The sequence below is a fragment of the Astatotilapia calliptera genome, chromosome 7, assembly GCF_964374335.1.
Source record: "Astatotilapia calliptera chromosome 7, fAstCal68.1, whole genome shotgun sequence".
Taxonomy (NCBI): domain Eukaryota; kingdom Metazoa; phylum Chordata; class Actinopteri; order Cichliformes; family Cichlidae; genus Astatotilapia; species Astatotilapia calliptera.
The window spans coordinates 37,123,812-37,145,057 of NC_137428.1; the positions used below are offsets into that span (position 1 = coordinate 37,123,812).

Genomic DNA, 21,246 nt, shown 5'->3' on the forward strand with positions numbered 1-21,246 from the left:
TTACAATAATATTGAAAATATAAAAATAAAAGTGCTTTAAAAGTAAATACAGGCAATATTAAAAATGTAGAGACTAGTGACTTCAACACAACGTTTGGGTGGCACGTATGTCAATAAAATAGGAATGGAAAATTTAGCTAACTTTTCAAAAACAGTCACAATAATGACCACAAATGCGTTTCAGTTAACTGTAAGAAAAAAACGTATATATATAACACTAAGCTTTACAAATGTGAGAACAGTTGCCATTATTTACTTATTCCTGGGGGCTAACTTAACAAAATAGGACATTTTGCCATTAGTTGATCATTAATTACAGGTGTGTTCACCTCTACGCCTTTGAGTGAGGAAGCGCCAAAAACTTGCAAATCATGAAAAATGAAGCCAAACAGTTTTCTTTCCTTCTGTCCTTCCTTTATAAAATATTAGACCTTCTTTAAAGCTGCACAGATGCACACGTGACAGCTTTTAAATAGTGGGAAAACCCATATTTTTGTTTTTAAAATTGAACTGCATCAGAACTAAGTCCACAACAAAAGCCTTTAGTTCACTGTGAATTCACTTGTAACTGACTTGACCGATCGAGTGTGAAACCAATGATATCATCAACCAGTACAGACAAGACCAAAACCTGAACAAGCACAGAGGGGGTTTCTTACACGGATGTAGACAACGGCCACATAATTACCACAAAAACCTCCAGAACAGAACCTGCAGATTAAACTGACATCATGTTGTTGAATATTGTTATTACACGGGTTGAAGACAATAACGAGCTGCTGCTGCCGTCGCCGAGTGAAGAGCAAAATATCACTATTAGCTGTGTTCAGGTGCCAAACCGCAGATACTGTTATCTGTCAGCATCATCTCTCTTTCTCACACACACACACACTTGGAGTGATAAGCTCCTGGTGAAGCTCTGACTTTACGTTTTCACAGGTGTACAGCAGCAGTCCCCAGAGGGAGTGTCTGCCTCTCTCTTTGTCTGTGACACACAATTCATCATGTTCAAGTCATTTAGATTTAGAGACTTACAATCCTCCAAAACAAGGCTGACAAATTACAGGCTAAAGTTAAAGATGGAGTTAAAATTGTTTTTTTCTTTTCTTTCTTTCGTGAATTAAAGATATTGTTAGACTTGCTTCTTCTTGGTTCAACGCCAGTGCAGGTGTAATGCTGCCGCCCACAGACCACCATTCAACCAGATCAAAGATCAAACAAGTAAAAGTTGCACAAAATTTAGACAAGGAATCCACCAACTGAAAAAATGATGTGAAAGTGAGATAAAAAAAATCAATCCGGATATGAAGTCTGCCACGAGTCTGCTCAGAAGTCATGGGGAAAAAGGGGGGACTTTAGAAATCATCTGAGAATTTAGTTTTAAAGTAATTCAGCCATCACCATCTGCATAGTTGGTGCAGCTTTAGCACTATGGCCTCACAGCGAGGTCTTCCCAGTTAGCCGTGGGAGCAGAAGTGAGATGGATAGTAAAACTAGAAAAGTGCTGTGAAAATGTCAGTGCATTTCCAGCCATAGTAGGACAACCAGATCCACTGAATGTGGCACAAAAGGTATTTCTGTTGCTTTTCTTAACATCATATATTTTCATTTTAAACTGTTGTTAACGTCTACTACAGTTGCTACGTTGTGTAGTGATCATTTGGGTTTCTGTGGGGATTCATCTGCTCCGTAACCAGTTTCTGTGAGTGGCACTCCTCTTTTCTAGATCAAAACTCTAAGAATCACGTTCCGCCAGTTTCACCCAGACCTGTGTAGTTTGTGCCTTCGGTGTGACTTTTATTTTTTAAAGCCTTTTGAAAAAAACTGAAAAAAGGCCGACTTAAAAAAATAAAACAAAATTTGGACTTTTCTAAACTACAGCCAATCAAAATGTGGGACACTGTTTCAATATGTGGGGATAGAAATGCTGACAAGTCCTACAAATCTTCTCCAAAAGAAAGTGTAAAGTTCTTCTAGTGCTGACCTGTCCACCCCATTGTTTCCCTTTCCTTCAACCTTTGTCTCCCTCCATTCATATTTTTCTCTCTTACATGCTTTCTTTCATTGCCTGGTTCTCCATTCATGTCACTCTGCATGCTTCCCTGTAACTTTCTGCATCAACACTGGCCTCTCTCTATTTCACTCTGTCGTTCGAGCTCTCTCTGTATCTCTTGCTGCCTGTCTTCCTTTCATCTCTCGCCATCTGCCTTCCTCCATCTCCATTTTCCTCCCTCTCTCTAACTCTTTTCTTGTCTCACCCCCTCTCTCTCTCTCGCTCGCTCCCGCCCCTCCCGCTCGTCTCACTAAAAACTTGGCAGTGATCCCCGTCGCGTTTTTTTTCCTCTTCCTCTCCCGTTCTCTCTCTCTCTCTCTCCACTATTCGTTTGGGGGATTGCGAATGAATGCGATCCAATCTAGACCTCGGCTAAGAGACATGAATTTTCATTAATTACAACCTTGTCAGCAAAAGCATTATGGGAGCTGAATATGAAAATGCTAATGAGGAGAGCTCATTTGCATATTTTTCTTTGTTGGAATGTCATTAATTATTACGTTTTATGATGATGAATGCAGCTGTCGATGGTTGGCCCTCCATGCCTAATTAGCTATCAGAAAATCCTCCGATCAAAAAAATGGATAGGGATCCCAAACTTTACTTTTCATTTTGCCCCTTTTTCCCTTCTTCTCCATGTCACTCCATCCCTGTTTTTCACTAACTGCTTTTATTATCTCTTACACTTCCTTTCATGAATGCCATTGTATTCCCTCATTCTCCCTGCTTCAAAACCAGTCTTTTCTTTTGGCTTCATTTGCTCTTACTTTTATGTCTTTCTTGTTCCTCAACCACATTAACCTTTATCTCCACGTCGTTCATTTTTTCCAGTCGCTTTGTATTTGTTAACGAGGGAGGTCAGTTTTTCAGATGTCATTTTGCTTGCCTTCACCTAGAACAGCTCAAAACTTCTTTTTTTTTCTAATCGTGAGAGTGTTTGATTCCTGGCTCTTTTCGATCTAGTCCTTTAATTGTTGACCTTTGACCTCTACCCTGCTATTATACTGAATTTCTTTAGCTCTAGTCCGTTAGGGGTAGCTTCCAAACCTAAACCCTCTACCTTTACTCTAGCCACTATACCTTTACCCCCTAAAGAAAAAGATAACCTTCATTATAATTTGCTCTATTTTCTTTTCAGATCTAGCCCAATTCATTCAGTGTTTTACCTTTGTTCATGTCTCCCTTACTGTTTAGCTTCAGTCCAGACACATGCAGTACATAAGTGCCTTAGTCATTTTACTGTATTAGTTTTATATCTGCAAAGGTTTCATGACAGTTTTGAGTGCTTGAAAAGAAAGAATCAGGACATCTATGTGGTTCATGAAGACGTTTCATCTCTTATCCATGGGGCTTCTTCAGTTCAAAACTGAATCTGAAGGCCAGTGTCCTACAGTTCAAGACTGAAGAAGCATCTTGGATGAGACATGAGACTTGGATGAGAACTGTCTTTACGAACCAAAAAGGAGTAGTGCTACATTTATCTAACTATAATAATGTGACCTGATCTCCTGTCGCCCCATATACTTATTCTCTGGTTCCTTTTCCCCTTTTTTCTTTCAGATCCTTTAACCTAACATGATATTGACCCACCATCTGGGGGCAATGGTGGCTATAGCTCAGGAGACGGAACAGGTTGCCCATTAATCAGAAGGTCAGTGGTTTGATCCCTGGCTCTCCCGGTTTGCATGCCCAAGTGTCCTTTTCCAAGATATAGAACAGTAATTGCCCTTGATGCATTCATCAATGTGTGTGTATGATAAATATCTGTGCACTGTATCGATGTGTGTGCTGTGTGAATGTGGCTAGTCATGTAACAATGATTTCAGTGGTCAGGAAGGCTAGAAAAGCTCTACATTATATCAAGTCCAGTTACCATTCCTTGTGGGTTACACCCATTTGAACTATTTTACTCAGCTGATCACTCAGCTGTAGCACCTTGTCCTTGTAGAATTAATTAGCTCAAATTTTTAGCTTCAGGTGTACCTTGTGTTTGATCTGCAAACTCATTCCTCATTCTGTAGTTCTAAGAGTGAAACTTGCTACTTTTAATTAAAAGCATGCAAGTCTGTGATGCACTAATCAACTTGAGCAAGTGTTAACCAAGTGCTAACTAGTAGGATTCTATCAACTTTTGATGAAAACTTGCAGCTAATGAGATGTATTAACAGTGAAACAGCTGATGTGATTATCTCTTTATTATCTATCTGGTGTGAACTGTGAGGATCAGTTTCTGATGAGAAATAACTGCCTTTGTTCAGGTCTGTCTTAAATAACCAAGTTCAATACATGGAGAATCAGCAGTCCACAGGCTGGTGACTTCCAATATGGCAGGCAGAAGGTGCGTCATCTCACCTGAAGACCCTGTGCTAATGTCCACGTCTCTCCTCACCTCTCTCTTTCTGTTGTTCCCTCCATCGCTCACTCTTTTGTCTAAAAACAGTAACACTGAAGACTTAACAAATCCCCCCCTCCAAAAAGCCACTAACGAACGCCCCCCCCCCCCCCCCCCCCTTTCCTGGCTTAATGAATGCCAGGCTTAATTAGAGCACCATGATGTCAGAGACATTAATTATCAGTTGGCTTCGTTTCAGAAAACACACACTGTCTCTTTTTCTGTCTCTCTCCCTGTCTGTCTCCGTCTTCGTTTTTCTCAGCATCTGTTTTTCTCTTTATTTCTGTTTTCCATTTTTAAACTGAGATTTCTCGACTCTAATCTTTAACCAACACTTGTTCGTTTAATGGAAGCGAATCCGCATGAATTCATTTCTGATTTACACCATTTTATAGTGCAGGTCTAAATCTCACACGCATGTCCGATTTGTGCATTCATGTTACGGAGCTCCATCTTTGGTGGTCTGGCATACATGATGATGTTAGTGATACGGAAGGACAGCTTACGAAGGTCATCGGGTGAAGTGTCCAGTGCACATAGACATACAGGTGTAATTTAAGGAAGATTTAAGGTTGAAAAAGGCTGAAAACCCAATACCTGACATATTTTTTTTGCAACCTGATTCCACATCAATATAACTACTTACATTCATTTCACCTCTTGTCTCCACAGATGAGCTACATTAGGCTTAAAGACTCAGTAGCCTAAAGAAGTAGACTTTTTTTAATGACTGGGCCTTTTGATATTAACCCTTTAAGACCTACCATAGAACCAAGTCCGCCAGAGCTTATATTATATTTTTACATGCTGTGGAGCCATTTTTGGGAGCATTTCAAGTTGCTATACATCAATACAACCATTATAGCCCAGATTTTAATAATATGTCTGCATTAAGTGCATAGTAATTACATAAATTGCAAAAAAGTGCAATAAACTACAAAAAAATTGAAAATCGTTTTTGCTTTTTTAACATATATTTCTACTTAGAGAAATTTAAGAGGCTTATCCCTCAAAACTGTAAATACAAAAAAGTTGCACAAAATAGTTTCCCACCACAGGAAATTTATTTTTGGAAATACACCAATTTTTATATACTGCAGGAAAAACGAAAATAAGTATTATAATGCAAATTTGCAAAAAAGCAGCATCTGCAAATTCAAATTCAAATTCAAATTTTGCATCAAAATAAACTATTTCCAGCAGTGCAATATGAGTCCTAAGCATCCCAGAAACGACACAGAAAGTCATAAAGTCAAAGATAACTTTTAAAAACACCAGTATAGGCTCATAAGGCCCTGATGGTAAAAAAAAAACTACATTTCCGCGAAAATGACGTCACTTCCGGTTTCGGGCAGGTAATGGCGGACATGCAAAAGTTATTCCAACGTCTATTCCAACGTAGGAAGTGTTACGAACAGCTGATCGGATCGGCAAAGCGTGTTTCTGGAATATTATGGTTTTGTTGCTGCAAGTGCTTTTTATGCAGTTTTTGCAAAGCTATATGTGGAAGGAAACTGTGACTTAGGACAAGGTGATGGCATAAGATGTAAGTACAACTCCTCCGGTTTCATATGTAAAGAAATTTATTGCGCTAGCTTACGTGGTTGCAGTGCTACCGGGATTTAAAAATAGTTACGCAAAACAGAGCGTGCCCGCTCCGACCGGCTTTAAAGGGTTAAACATTCATTAAACATTCACCAGTATTTTATGTAAAAAAAATAAAAAAAATTAAAATGAAAGTGCCAATTTAAATATTGTGTGAAAGTCCGACTGTCGTATCCCCCCATCCGCTTTTCATTTTAGACTTCATTGGTGACACATAGTGCTAAAAATACCTTGTCGACGTGTTACTTTTATCCATCTATGGTAGAAGTTCGATTTCCTCTTTCCTCGCAACTTTTCTTTCCTGTGCAGGTGTTTCAGGTACTTGCTGGTCAGAGACTTCCTGCTCTCTTGCTTCCCTGCCTCTTTAAGTTACAAACATGTATACACATCCCCGTTCTAATGCATATCGTACAATACTGACTCTCCACATGCTTTAGTTTTGTGCTTTATTATGTAGTAGTTAACTGAGTTGGTTTAAATTACTTTGCTGTATTCATTTTTTTCTATGTTGTTTCAGGCTCTGATGGGCATTTCCTTTATTTTAATGGCTTTTTGCTCAGCTGATCACAGCACATGTAGCTTCATCAGCTCCTCTTTGTACTTCAGACTTTCTTCTGATGTTCTCTCCATGTGAAAGTTCTGACTAGTAAGTAAGCTTGTGAGTAAACTGTAATCACAACCAAAAGAGTGTGTGAGAACACTATAACACTTTATACACTCAAAGATTTTTAAAACACATAGCTCGCTCACATTCAGTTTATTATGGTGACCACTTATACTGACGTATTATGGTAACTTAGCATTAGTCTTTGTTAATTTGTATTCAATAGCCTATTCTTTGTAGGCATACATTTAGGCCGTATTAAACACCCCAATACTATAATTAAATTTTAAAAAGTTATTCTAAAAGTTAAAAGAAAAATGAAAAATAAAGTTGTTATAAAGCATACTTTAAGACAACTCTCACCAATTGTGTATAATACACATTATTCGTGATACCGAAGATTCAGACTCTAAAAAATATGGACATTTTCCTTTAAGGCTTGCAGTGTGCATGCAGCCCCTCGGATGATAAAATACAGTTCATCTTTGGCCTCTGGGAGCCACAGTTATAACTGAAGTGCTCTCTCTCGCTCACTCTCACTCTCACTCACACTCACAATAAACATACTGTTTAATGCTGCACATCTCTATCTCCCTCTCTCACCTCTCACACACAAACAAGCACTCTCCCTGAGCCACACACACACACACACACACACTGTAGCGTGGCTGGCCAGATGGGACTCTTCCACATGACCAAGCCGATCAATCAACACTGAAGGGCCCAGGTGCTACTACGCACCATTTCACAGTCTGTCACACACACACACACACACACACACACACACACACACACACACACACACACACACACACACACACACACACACACACACGAGTTGTACGCACACATAGCAGTAGAGACATGCAGAGATAAAGGACACACAAAATCCACGCACACTGAAAGGCAGGAGAAATCGCATACACACACACACACACACACACACACACACACACGCACACACACACACACACACACACAGTGGAACATGAGTGACCTGAGCTTGGTCTCTTGGGGCCTCATCTGGATGGATGACAGAAGATGGAGAAGACAGACAAATGCATGGATGGACAGACAGATAAATACACGGACACAGATAGATTGAAAACTTGATGGGTCAAGATAAGGTTTTACATAATAACAAACATAATATGAAGAATTTTTCTCAACGATCCTTTCGTGTGTTCAGTATTCAGTATATGCTTTCCATAATGTGTCGAGACAGCAAACAAATGGTTACATAAAGTTACAATAAACCAGTTTAATAAATCAACAGAAATGAGTAATTTCTTATAACCCCCACCTGCCTGAAATTTAAGGGTTTAAGATTAGTTGCTGACCTGTAAAAGCTATGACAGAGGAATCAGTTGATGTTTCTACGGCTCCATGTAGCGAGGAGTTCAAGGTGGATGGATTGGTCGTAGCATCAGAACAATATTAACACTTGTGTGTGTCAATATCTGCCAATGCAAACAACTTATTGTGTTGTTTACACTGAAGGACTTGTTAGGTAAAAATAATAAAGACACTTTTGTGACTATACTTTTTTATGACTTTTATTATAAGTTTAATGTAACTGTCATGCTCCTGGGTGGTCGGTGGTTCTTCCCTTGTTCATCTTTCTCTGTTCCCTTTTCAATTTTCTTTGCAGTTTTGTATTTATAGTTTGTTTTTCCTTCTGTGGATTTTGCACTTTTGAACTTTAGTTTCTGTTTATTAAGGTTGCCTGAAGTCCCACTCTATGCAGCACCAACTTATGAAAGGCACCACTCGTGGTGCGGATGAGGTGGTAGCAAGTTTTGTATTTACTTACTTTGGCCTGCCTTTTTCACCACCATGAGATCAAAATGCTAATTTGCCCAATACTATAGCTGATGCTTAACATGGGAGTCTGCTGGCATTCCCAAAGACGTATGTTACACCTTTATACTTGCTTAGCATTACCAGGTTAGCTCTGTTAGCACATTATCTGTCTCATTTAGCTCAAAGCTCCTCAGTACAGCCCTGCAGAGGGATCAGCTTTGTAGAGTCATTGCTGCTGGTTGAAGATATTCTAAAGATGCCTTACACGATAGTTTTGATCATGAAAATATGAATTTTACAACACTGGTGATGGGATTACTTTCGTTTTTGCACGCCATCAACCTCCAAATCAACATTTTCAACCACATAAATTTAGATTACTCTTGCAGCACGAAAAGTAACAGCCATAGAGGTCATATTATGGTGTTTATCACATTTGCTGTGATGTTTGGTTGCAACATGCAGTTTTTCGTGGGGACATGCTGACAAACTTATTGAACCACACAAATATGGCACAAATATGTCCCTAATACCAGGTACTCACAGTCTTTGTCTTTGTGAAATGAGTAAATTTTGGCAACAAATGAAGGTAGACATTAAGAGCTTAATTGCCAAGCTCGGCCACCACCTGCCTGTAAAATGTAATAGTATGGACGTAGCAGTAATCGTACAGCGGGACTACCTTCTTTTCAAAATGTGACATTTAACTCTGACAGTTTTTTCAAAATATATACTCAACACAACCCCCTCACATGATCAGGAACCCTGAAGTGCTGAACCGTTCCTTTCAGAGTGTACATTTCACATTTTCCCCTCTCCACCCTCTCGCCTTGACGAGACCTATTATTACAATGTCAGATCTAATTACACAGACAATTTACATGTGATACACAGCCCCTTCAAAACAATAATATACTAAATACTCTGCAGTGGCTTACAGTGTGCGTCCGTGTTAATGCATTGAAGTCAGCGCAGCACTAATCAATTTATGATATCCTTTCAAAATACTCAAAGAATGAGACAGTGGATGCTCAGTTTCAATCAGTAGAGACAACAGAAAGAAAGTGATTGAGGGCAGAGCGGGAAACGAAGAATGCTACAAGAAAAATTGCCTCAATATTTCAGGGTAATGTGCAGCGAAAGTGAAGATTACCCATTTCTTATTAATCTTTCATCATCTTCTTCCCTCTGCCACTGAAGTCTTAGGTGCTTCTCAGAACCACATGATTAAAAAGTTTTCATATTTGTCTTACTGGTCAGGGACGGTGTGGAAAATCACGTCCCACTTTATCATGAAAATCATGGTTTTTGTGATAAAAAAACAAAACAACACGCTTCATAAAGCAAAACGCATGGTTTAGGGCAAAATCTTTAGTCTGTATTTAGTCTACAGAGCTGGTGTCATCATGTGACCTTATTTACACATAGGTCAAGTGATAAGCAGCAGTTCTACAACCCCAAACAGTGTCTGAGTTTTGTGACTTCAACCATTTGCACCACTATTCCTCCTTTCCTTTTTCCCCTCATTGTAATTGTTCTTCACATCCGATCGGTATTTAACATTCTGAGCACAAAATCAAGACTAAGCACAGGGAGACTGGGGTGGAGGTGGGGGTCGGACCTTGGCACCACACCCATCTGAGGTAAAGGGGTCCCCTTGTCTACATATTTAAAAACAAAAAACATAAATACATATATACATATATTTAGACAAAGAAAGGGGCAAAAAGAACAAGTCACATCAAGTGAGAAATTGAGAATGAAATAAAAGAAAACAAGAGGCCTGCCAAATTTAGACGAGAAACAGAGTGACTAAAGGAATATGAACGAGAGGAGAGAGACAGATATGTATTTCTATATAAAGTGTCCAGATGTGACCTCCTCAGAGGGGGTCCAGCCTCATGGCTCAACACTCATTAATAAGGTCACACAGAGGTGAGACAGACGGCTGACTCACTGCATTTCAACAAAAACAGCACGAGGAGGAGGAGGGAGCCAAGTTCACCAGGTTTATAAACAACTTTTTATATACAGCTTTGCTTAATGCTGCAGAATGCTGCATTTTTTAGAAGTTACAGTACAGGAAAGTGATTTGGATGCAAACCCAATCTGGGAAACAGAAGAGCAGCAAACATTTTGCTAGGTTTATCCCTTTGTCAAATTGTCTTTTTCAGTAAAATTTATTGTAATAAATAATAAGTTTAAAATTAGCATTTGCATTGCAAATGCTGATGTGCACCACTTGAGATTTTTTATCTTCTTAGGGATTTGAAGTTGCTCTTTCTCCTATCTGTGGTTTCATACCTAAAGATATGCCTGAAATAAGGCCAAATGCACTGATACAATATTTCAATTGGGTGTCAGTTCAATCCTGAACAGTGAGAGCTGACATACAAAGGAGGAAGTATTTTTGTTCCCCATATGTTTGCAGAAGTGAATTGACACAAGTGAAAAGCTCCAATAAGATGATGGGTTTTCTCTCTCTGTGATGTTTTACTTTGACTCTTGTTATGGTAGAGTGTTGGCTCGAGTCAACACTTGTTGGGAAGCTTTTATTGCATTTACTGTAACATAGCTTGTTGTCATCAGCTTGACTCAAAAAGAATGGATCCTAATCTCACAGTGAGGAAAACTGCTAATTAATTTAACAATGATACTGGATTGATTCTTAGTGTCAGCAGATATTGGAAAAGGTTGGATTGATCCAAAACATCTTTTATCTTCCCTGACCATGTAAGTCTTCTTTCATCTATCTGGCTGCCCCTTGCAACCAGAAACTTAGAAAAACATGAGGGTGAAGCCTCTGTGGCAACAGGTAGAGCTGTGGGATCATCTCAGTCACCCTTTAAGAGTCACACTCTAATATTGAGAACCCAGTAAGTTGACTCTGTGGATTTTGCGTTTTCAGTGGAAAAATCAATTTCTAATTGATTCAAGTGACTTGTTCAGTCTCAGCTGACTTTCTCCAACCTTATAAACAGAACATTTGCGTTATGACCAAAGCTAGTTACCACTAAGTAATACTGGGCTGTGAGTTCAGTTTTATGATTGGTAGTATGCAAACTGTCATGGCCACTGATCAATACGTACCATTACCACAGAGAGCCGAGGAAAGGCTGCAACGACAGTACTGTAAGATGATGAAAAGTGTACTCTAAGCCCCCAAACTGGGGCATCACACCTCTATGATGTCATACAGATCAAATAATAGAAAAAAACCTGTCTGGAACTTGGAACTGAGCATTTCAAGTAGTCTGAAGTCTTTCACAGGACTCACAGGACTAATAATGGAATTTGGAAATGTGTAATGTGGATATTCACTTTTGTAAAAGTATGTGACAGAAGTATATGACTGAAAATAACTAATACATCCACTTTAATGAATTATTACTGTTCTGACAAAGGCTAATATGACAGACAAGATTATCCTCTTCAACATGATTAGGCACTGAACTTTGAGTAATTTCAGAGATGATCATACACAACAAACTCTTTTGCTTTACCCCCAAAACTGCAAACGTGACCAGAGGAATTATTGGAGAACATATCCATACATGACAGCATAAAAGCAGGAAAAGTGAAAATTAAGCTACATCAGATTGTTTGTTTCTAAAAGAACAGAATGTGCTTACAAGCTGAAACCACTGAGATCCTCATTTACTATGTAGGTGACAGTTACAGTGCGTCGGTCTGTGTGTGTGTGTGTGTGTGTGTGTGTGTGTGTGTGTGTGTGTGTGTGTGTGTGTGTGTGTGTGTGTGTGCATTTTGGGAAGGGGGGGTTGGTTGGTTGGTGCACCTGCTCTGCCACAGCAGCTACACACAGGTATTCAGACGGGCGCATATTTTGTGTTACCACATACACACACTTACATGCATGAAACTGAGAATCGCTCACACAATACCTCAAAGTTCCACACACACAGTTTAAAAACACACATTCACACATGTATTAATACACACACACTCACACACTACACATTAAAACATTCAGACAAGTGCAAGGTTACATTCAATCACACACACATCTACACATACATATAAAGATAAAAGCAGTATCACACACTCAGGTACAGACCTAACAGTATGACAAGGTGAACTTGAACATACACATCAAAACGCACACAAGTACAAGCACGCAGTCATTCGATCGCACAAAGAACACAGCAACGTTCAGACCTCTGCGTTTAACCACATTAAAGCACACACACACACACACACACACACACACACACACACACACACACACACACACACACACACACACACACACACAAAAGCTGACATCACACACTGAGATACTGACAGGGTAAACCTGCCAACTCACACACACCATCGAAACACACACAACCGCAAACCTACAAAAACACACAGTTACATAAAAAAAACAACATCACAAATTCACACACACAATAGGCATAAAACCACACACGTTAAAATTTGTGCACATATGTAAGTAAAGGTCCACATTTACACACACACACCATCTTATTCTGATTGCTAGATCACTCTGTTCGTGTGCACGCGCGCGCGCGTGTGTGTGTGTGTGTGTGTGGTAGCAGATTAATCTAGCAGGGTCGCTGAGATGACACTAATCCCTTCGCTGATTATCTAGAGCATAACATCACTCTAATCTGTTGGGGGGGGGGGGTTAAGAAAGACAGACAAGGTTAGAGAGGGAGAGAAGTGCGGTGGGGGTGGGGGGTGGAGGGTCAACATGTTCAGGTTTGGTTCATTAAACTCTGAAGTGTTTCTTTCTTCTTTAGAGTCTTGAACCTGAAGGTGACCTAAATGGGCTGCAGTCGCTCACCATTGAAGCTCACAATCATGTTTATGGTATAAATGAAATATTTAGGGGTTGTTTTGCTGGTGCAAAGCTGCGCCATAAATTGCCTTGTTGTGAATCGTGTGACGTTTGATCATGAGCACTTTTTTGCTGTGAATGAACTTCGCTCAAACAAACTGTAGTGTGATGGACACTACACCCTGGCGACATGTGCACAACCAAATGGAGGCAATGCGAAGCTCTGTCACAGTCCGCAGCTACTTTTAAGATTCTTTTAAATTTATATGTTTAGCAGCTAACTGATTACACAGGGTACATTTGGGTTGATCAGTTACATCTTTAAGATGCTTTTTTTCAAATTTCTAATTACAACATGGCTCTTTTTCCTCTATTGATTGAACTGAATACTAGATGACAGTTTATTATACTTATAGTAGCTTTCAAACAGTACAATTGATTGTTTAAACTCATCTAGGCTTTGTCAGGTTTATGTTAAATGAGCAGCAGAAAGCATTTTCATATATGGCACAATAACCGCTACCTTCCAACCAGTTGATGAGAACATTCTCAATGCGGCTAGTAAATGCTGTAAAACAAGCAAAGCAAAATATCACCCGCCATAGCAGCTGCAAAGCAACAACAGATTGACCTAAAAAGCCTCAACAACCCCCTAACCATACCAAAGCAAGCAGTTAGTAACTGTCTAGCAACAGCCAAGCAACCACAAGCCAACTAAACAGAAACACCTTGGCCCCAATCCATCGTAAAGATACATTTGCAGATGTTCCTGAGAACTGGTTACCAGATTGTTGAGCTTCTCCTCTAATTCATCCTGTTTTTTGTCTTCTCATGATGCTAAAACATTGATTTTAAGACATCCAAACATGAGTCTTATCCCTCAGTCATTATTGACTCACATCCATAGGTGAGGGTAAAGATCAACCAGTAATTCGACACAGGCTCATCTCTGAAGGCAAGAGATCGATACAGCATTCGTATCAGTGCCAACGTTTCACTGATCTACTTGTCAATTTCCTGCTCCTTCATTTTCCAGTGTTAATATGACCCAAGGTTTGTGAACTCCTGCCCAACCCAGAGCAGGAAATCCACGTTTTCCAATCAGAACCGTGGCCTCAGAGTTGGAGTTGCTAATTCTCATCCAGGCTGAGAAACAGCATCATTGATATCTTAGTATTGGTACTGAAGACTGCAATATCCATCAAGACACACACACAGAGAAAAGCTAACACAAACATCAAACACAATCAAATTTTACAAGACCAGTTGACTGAGAAATGGTTCTGTTAAAGGTAGAAAGCAAAGAGGGAGTTTTCTAGAAAACTCTTAGCAATGATAGAACTGTGTGTGCTCCATATCCCCTGCTGTCTCGGTCTCTTAGCATTATCATTATCAAAGTAAATTGCAGCTCCTGTGCGCCCGATGAAATACAATATTTCCATTTCTGACTCTGCATTGTCTGCTCGCTCTCTGCGTCTGCAGATACATAAAATAATCACAACACTGTCACAACACATCGCACTCACAATGGATCATTCCAACATGAGGCCCACGACTCTCAAGTTTTACATTTCGTTTGCCTTGTTGGTGCATTCGACACCCAGGTTCGGATAATTCTATAAGATAATAAAAATGTTTTTTTACACTTTTGCTTCAGCTGATTTAATTAATAACCTCCCCTTTGTGAACTTTGCTTTTAAACACTTGTGCGTGCATATATTAAAACTTTAACACGAGTCCTCGAGAGGCTTAGGCAAGTTTAAACTCCACCTAATGACATGAACAAAATTAATAAAATGTTTGTCATCATTTTTAATTAACCACCACTCACGCATCTGTCTAAAATCCATTAACCACTTGAAACCAGACTTCCATGCCCTCTAAAATTATAACATTTATAAATCGGTTAAAAAAATATCAAAAGGGGCTCTTTTTTTTTCTTTTACAAGTTTAATTTCAGCACTTTAGTTCCACTGCGATGTTTAAACAATAGGTTCAGGGAAGATCTTTTCCTGTTTTTTATATGATTGTACCCTTGTGCACAATGTCAGACTCATGAAAATATAGATGTCCCAGTTTAGTGTGAAAGAACTTAACTGAGCTAACAAAGCTCTAGGCTCAACACTAGTCACCGTTGAGTACAAGCCAAGCCTTACTGCAGAACATCAAGCTGGACCTCACTAATGCTTTTGTGGGTAAACGGGAGCAAATTCTGACATGATGCAGAAACCATGAAATTCAACGTGTGGAGGCTGCTAGAGCACCACATTACTGCCACCTGTTTTGGGCACATATGGCCATTAAAGTAATCAACACACTTTTGTTGGTTAAGTGTCCTTATACCTTTGCTCATAAAATGTGAAAACAGGTATGGTCAGTCCCATAAATTCCCATTTTAAAATGCTCAACTTTACAGTATAAATAAATGACCATCTATCCATTTTCTTCCAATTATCCAGTTCAGGGTCACCGTGGGGCCTGGAGCTTATGCCACCCATCACTTGGCAAGTGGCAGGGTACACCCTAGACAGGTTGCCAGTTTATCGCAGGACGAATACTTAAGTCACTTTTCTACTAGTACCTACTTGACTCATTTTGACTCAACTCCTCTCAGGTTTAAGGGACTTCCATTAAGTGGCAGTACCTGGTACCCGGTACTTGTTTAGGACCTAGTCAGCCAGATTTCCAACTGAGCTAGGGAGTGACATCATTTGATGAGTCATATGAGCAACTCTTCCACAAGAATCAGACCTGGCTTTTTTAAAAATCGAGGTGCATATAAATTATGTCATTGGACTCTCAGGTGGCGTTGCAAGAGCAATCCCACCCACTTCATGTGGCACTTATTTAAAAAAAAGAAAAACAACCAAAACCAAGTATCAAGTCAGTTGTGGTAACCACTACACCACTGTTCCACCTTACAGATTAACAGCTTGCTCCAAATAAGTTTTAGTGTCACCAGCCAATTTACCCCCTTCTTAAGAAATGTGGTCAGAGTTTTTGTTGTGCAGCATTTTAGTGTAATTGTCTGACAAATATTTGGTTTGTTATTGGTTAACTGCAGTAAGAGACCAGAGGTGAGTGTACTTGTTTTGATAAGTGAAATTCTAGTATTTGATTTCTATGTACCCTGCTAATCAAGCTTACTGATCTACCTAAGCTAATCTCACCCTTCTTGTCTAAATATTGTCACAGCTCCAAAATGCACAAACCAATTTGAGACATCATGGTAGCTATGCCCATCTTTTATGTGTAGCCAAAGAAATATAGGAGAAAAATGCACAAACAGCACTTTTTTTTTTTAACTCTGTCACTTCGAGTGGAGGGTTTAAGATTCAGTGCATCACAAGTGTGAGCTCACTCAAAGCTAATGAGAAGAAGCACAAGAGACAGAGTGGCAGAAAAAGGCAGGTAGAGTCAGATAGCTGAGAGCTAACATCTTCCATTTTTGATGCATCCAGTCAAAGGTAATTAAGCTCTGTTTAGTGTGTGTGTGCATGTGTGTGTGTAAGTACATCTGCACGTGTGTGTTTCAGTGATTATATGCCTGTGTGACTGTGTGAGAGGAAGAGAGAGAGAGGGAGAGAGGCAGATTATCTGTGTCAGTGGCCATTTGCTCACAACTGGCGCCACATCGAAGAGAGCCAGAGGCAGAGAGCATCATGGGTAAATGAGCACACACTGCCTGGCGTTTTTCCACACAGCGGGCCAAGAGAGGAAAGAGAGAGAGAAATTGCATGCCAGATGACCTGTCTCCTCCAGTGTACGCTAGTGTTTCACTAATTCTCCGCAGGCACACGCGCACACAGTCAGGACCCGACAAAGCTGTGAATCTAAAGCTGATGGCTAGAAAAAAATGAATTGCAAAAATAAATGAATAAAAACAAATGCATGTACCCATGCACACACATTTAGCTTGCACCATACCTGTTACCCTGGAGTTGGTGTACGGAGGTGAAAGGCTGTCATGTGACGTCATGTACTGAGACCCATCGGCATAACTCTGAGGAGGGAGACAGGACATCTAGTTAGCAATGCAAACAGCATCATCTGTAGCATTACAAGTAGAAATAGTAGTCCTTGAAGTTGTAGAGACAACACTGGATGACTGACACTTTTACATTTTCCAGTGTACATGGTGTATACAGCAGTGTATAGTTCAAAATGTTTGGAAATATGTATGAAAACTAAATGTGAAGCTGTAAGTTTAACAACGTGTGATGGAGCTGCTTGTAGGCAGGTTATCTGTCTAAGTTTGACCACAGCAAGCGTAGAAATTAGCACTCTTAGCAGGAACATGACATGCTCCGTTTCCATAAATGTTGAATACTTGACGAAAAACACAACAGCAATGACAGGAAGCAAAGCTAAAGACGTGTAACACAGGTCTCCTGCCAAATCTAAACACAGGAAGTAGAAATTTGTGCAAACTGGTAGTAGTGAAGACAGGCTGAAGACAATTACAGGCTGAATCTGCTGCTGAGATGCTCTTGATGGAACTTCATAAAAAGCTTCAGCCTCTTCTGTACCTATCTGTATATTGATATTCAGTATATTTACTTCTTGGCAGATAAAATAAGTAGCTGGTAAAATGGTGGAAAGAGTTAAAAGAAAAAATACTGGATTTCTTCAGATGGTGACACAGGACAAACGGTTATCATAAAATCTATGATAAACAATTATTAAATGTGAATGTAATGTAATGAATGTAATATTCACAGCTTGGTACTGTTTCTATGCCCTGCTGCTATTGTACAACAGTTTAGTTCATCTCTGAGGTCAAAGTCATCAGTGATGATGAACCCAACCTTAAAAGTAAAAAGTTAAAAAAAATAAGAAAATAGTTTTTGATGTGTGCAAGTTAGAATTTTTGTATTTTCTTCATTCCCCGATTGCCACGTTTAGGGAAAAAAAATACTTATTCTGATTGTACGGTGTTGCGTTTAGGATTATGGCTGTGGTCACTAACAATGACTTAGGCCTCAGATGGATAGCTCCGATCCTCTTTAGTACACATTGCCTGCTTGCCTTACTACAATATACTCTCAGTTTTAATCGAAAGCTTATAAAAACATAGAAGAATCATGTCGAAGACTGGGATATACAATAGTCCCTCGTTTATTGTGGGAGTTACGTTCTAAAAATAACCCGCAACAGGTGAATTCGGTGAAGTAGCCAACTTTACAATCATTATAGATGTTTTAAGGCTGTAAAACCCCTCATAACACACTTTATACACTTTTCTCAGACAGGCATGAACATTTTAACACTTTTCTCTCTTGCTTAAACACTCTCACAGTTCAAACCTAAGAAAAATAAGTCCAGTATTATAGAATGAAAACAAAGGCACCCGCTGTTGCCTTTTACCGTGCAAAACGTTTTGTCGATGGTTGTGTTCGTTGGGGAGAAAATTTACAAACATACAGTACAGCACTTCAGTGTCACAGTGTTAGCAATCGAAGCATGCAAAATTGCACAAAGAAAAATCTGCGAAACAGCGAGGCCGAGAAAGGTGAACCGTGTTATAGCGAGGGACCACTGTATTACTAAGTGAGCATTTGTTTGTGTAGCCAGTGTGTTGAATGTGAAAGAGAGGGGCAGGTGCAAACTAAGTGACAGGGGTTAGATTGTCGAGGCCGGACGACTGCTGCCATCAGCTGTGATGAACTGTGGTTCAAAGAGGGGCACACAATGAACCAGGGCCTGGGTGCTGAGGGATACCATAATAGACCCATTTCAGTAATATACTCACATATCTATATTATTGCTAATATATATTGTAATCTATCTATATCACTAAGCACTTCTGGATGGATGCAAACTGCATTTCGTTGTCCTGTACCTGTACATGTGCAATGACAATAAAGTTGAATTCTATTCTATTCTATTCTATTCTATTCTATTCTATTCTATTCTATTCTATTCTATGTGCACTAAGAAGTCTGATCCACCAAAGCTACAATTCACAGCTTACAGGACCTGGAGGACTCTCATAAGATGCTGTAACTCTTTAGGCTTAAGAAGAAAAATGGCGCCAGGAAGTTTGAACCCAGAGCCTTTTTAGTGTGTCGTTGCTAATATACAATTATCACTTTGGAACTAGAATGTACCTTTTTGGCTCGTTTAAACAGTCAAATACCTTAATTTGAAAATGAAAGGCACATATGTGATCAACAGTTCAAACACTGTTGTTGTTTGGTGCTTAAGATCCAAGACACTACTGTACAAGTGGCTGAGAGTTCCAGCACTTCAAGGTTTTGATGGCCATTAAAAATGTCTGTTTGAAAAACAGGAACAATTCTAAGGGGACAAAAAAAGTGAAAAGGTCCCTGCCAACAGGTTGTTTCAAGACACGTACAGTGCATTAGTCATGAAATGATGAATGTTATGAATGAAGGCAAACACATCAGCTTTAGTAATCATTATTAGCGGTTATTGTAATTTGTTACCTTGGAAGAACGACTTCCACTCGCCCATGATGCTGCACCCGTCCTCTCCTCCATATCTGTGAGACAGGGAGAGAATGATGGTTATTTTTTTAAATGACCAAAGAAAACACACAACACACAGTACTGAGAGTACAAAATTCAGTGTCCAAAAATTATGTGTTAATCAGCTAGCAAGAAGCAGATAGATGAAAAAATACTGAAAAAATGAAATAATAACAAGTTAAAAGAAACACTTTTCAGCGCTTCATTGTACATGATGTTCTAAAACACACAGTCGTTTCGTTTATACTTGACATATTAAATATCTGCAGTCCTTAGTTTTGCATTTTAATCACTCACAATATCAATCAATATCTTTCAGCACTTTTATATTACAATTGTAATGTGTCTATAATCAACCACAGCAGCGTAAATCATTATATCACCATTCCCCAAGTCATTAAACGTTATTGATTATGATTGCAGAGCCTTTAATGTGTCTCAGGAAAGTTTAATGGTCCTTTAAGCCTTCTGCGGACCACTAATATCTAACAAACTGGATTAGGAAGTTATATTTTACAAAAGCTCAGAGTGTTGACTGAGGGGTCACAGGTAACCTATGAATGGCACCAGGTTCTGTAGGGTCATGATGAATTCTTATTCCAAAGGTTGACCACATGGCACACTGCAATCATCCTCTATGGACATTGTATGTTTATTCCTATTACAGTTTTTTACAGACGCTAGGACACATTTCTCAATACTTAGGTCACGTTTGCAAAACTCCTCACACAGTGAGCACAACAGAAGTCTATGTGGGCTAAACTGAGGATCAGTTATCATTGTTTTGGCACAAAATGCATTCAATGACTACATCTCTCAAATTTCATGAATTATTTTCTCACTCAGACACAACAACTGCCAAAAATCTTTGTACGTACAGGACATTTTGCATGTGCTTACATACTGTTTTCAAAACTGTTAAACTTATGGTCAAAACAATAACACAATGCAAAACTTAAAAAGACAGCAAAATTCAACAGCAATATTTTATTGAAACATATTTTAAATCTAAAAATGCAGTTTAACCAGCCACAGCTGATTCTCATTGTAGATGAACATCTACACAGGTGTTACTCCTTCAATTTTTCAACTCCTTCAATTCTGGCAGCCAGAAGATTATTTCCTAGGTGTGTTGCCCAAGATGACATAAGATGTGATGTGGATGAGAACATGTGGCCAAATGGAGAAGACCGAGTAGATTAGCATTACTATTGTATGTGTATCAGTGGATGGTGTGTATACAAATTCTTGTATTTTGGGTTACTTAGTGCAAAAAAATAAAAATACATAAACAAATATTAACAAATTCTGCATGATGTCTGATTCATTCCAGTAACATATATTGAAATTATAAACAGAGATGTGTCCTTGTTTTACACAAGAAAACACTGTGTAATGCTACATGTTGTTAGTGTTTTTTAGGTCATTGTTTTGTGGGTGACAAAGTGTGTTTGTCGGCTGTCAACCTTTGCTAGTGTTCTGGAAGAATGAGTTTAT

At 39.2% G+C, this 21,246-nt stretch overlaps 1 protein-coding gene across 7 annotated transcripts in view; it reads right to left on the reverse strand.

Annotated features, from left to right (window-relative positions):
* The window catches only part of tcf4 (transcription factor 4), a 253,511-nt gene that overhangs the window by 156,352 nt on the left and 75,913 nt on the right, over window positions 1-21,246 (reverse strand). For all 7 annotated transcript variants that reach the window (XM_080304500.1, XM_080304499.1, XM_026174488.2 and 4 more), the window contains 2 exons: window positions 19,708-19,763; window positions 17,186-17,261 (listed from right to left, as the gene is read on the reverse strand). In XM_080304500.1, the coding sequence (XP_080160626.1) occupies window positions 17,186-17,261; window positions 19,708-19,763 (132 nt within the window). The remainder of the gene's footprint in view (window positions 1-17,185; window positions 17,262-19,707; window positions 19,764-21,246) is intronic.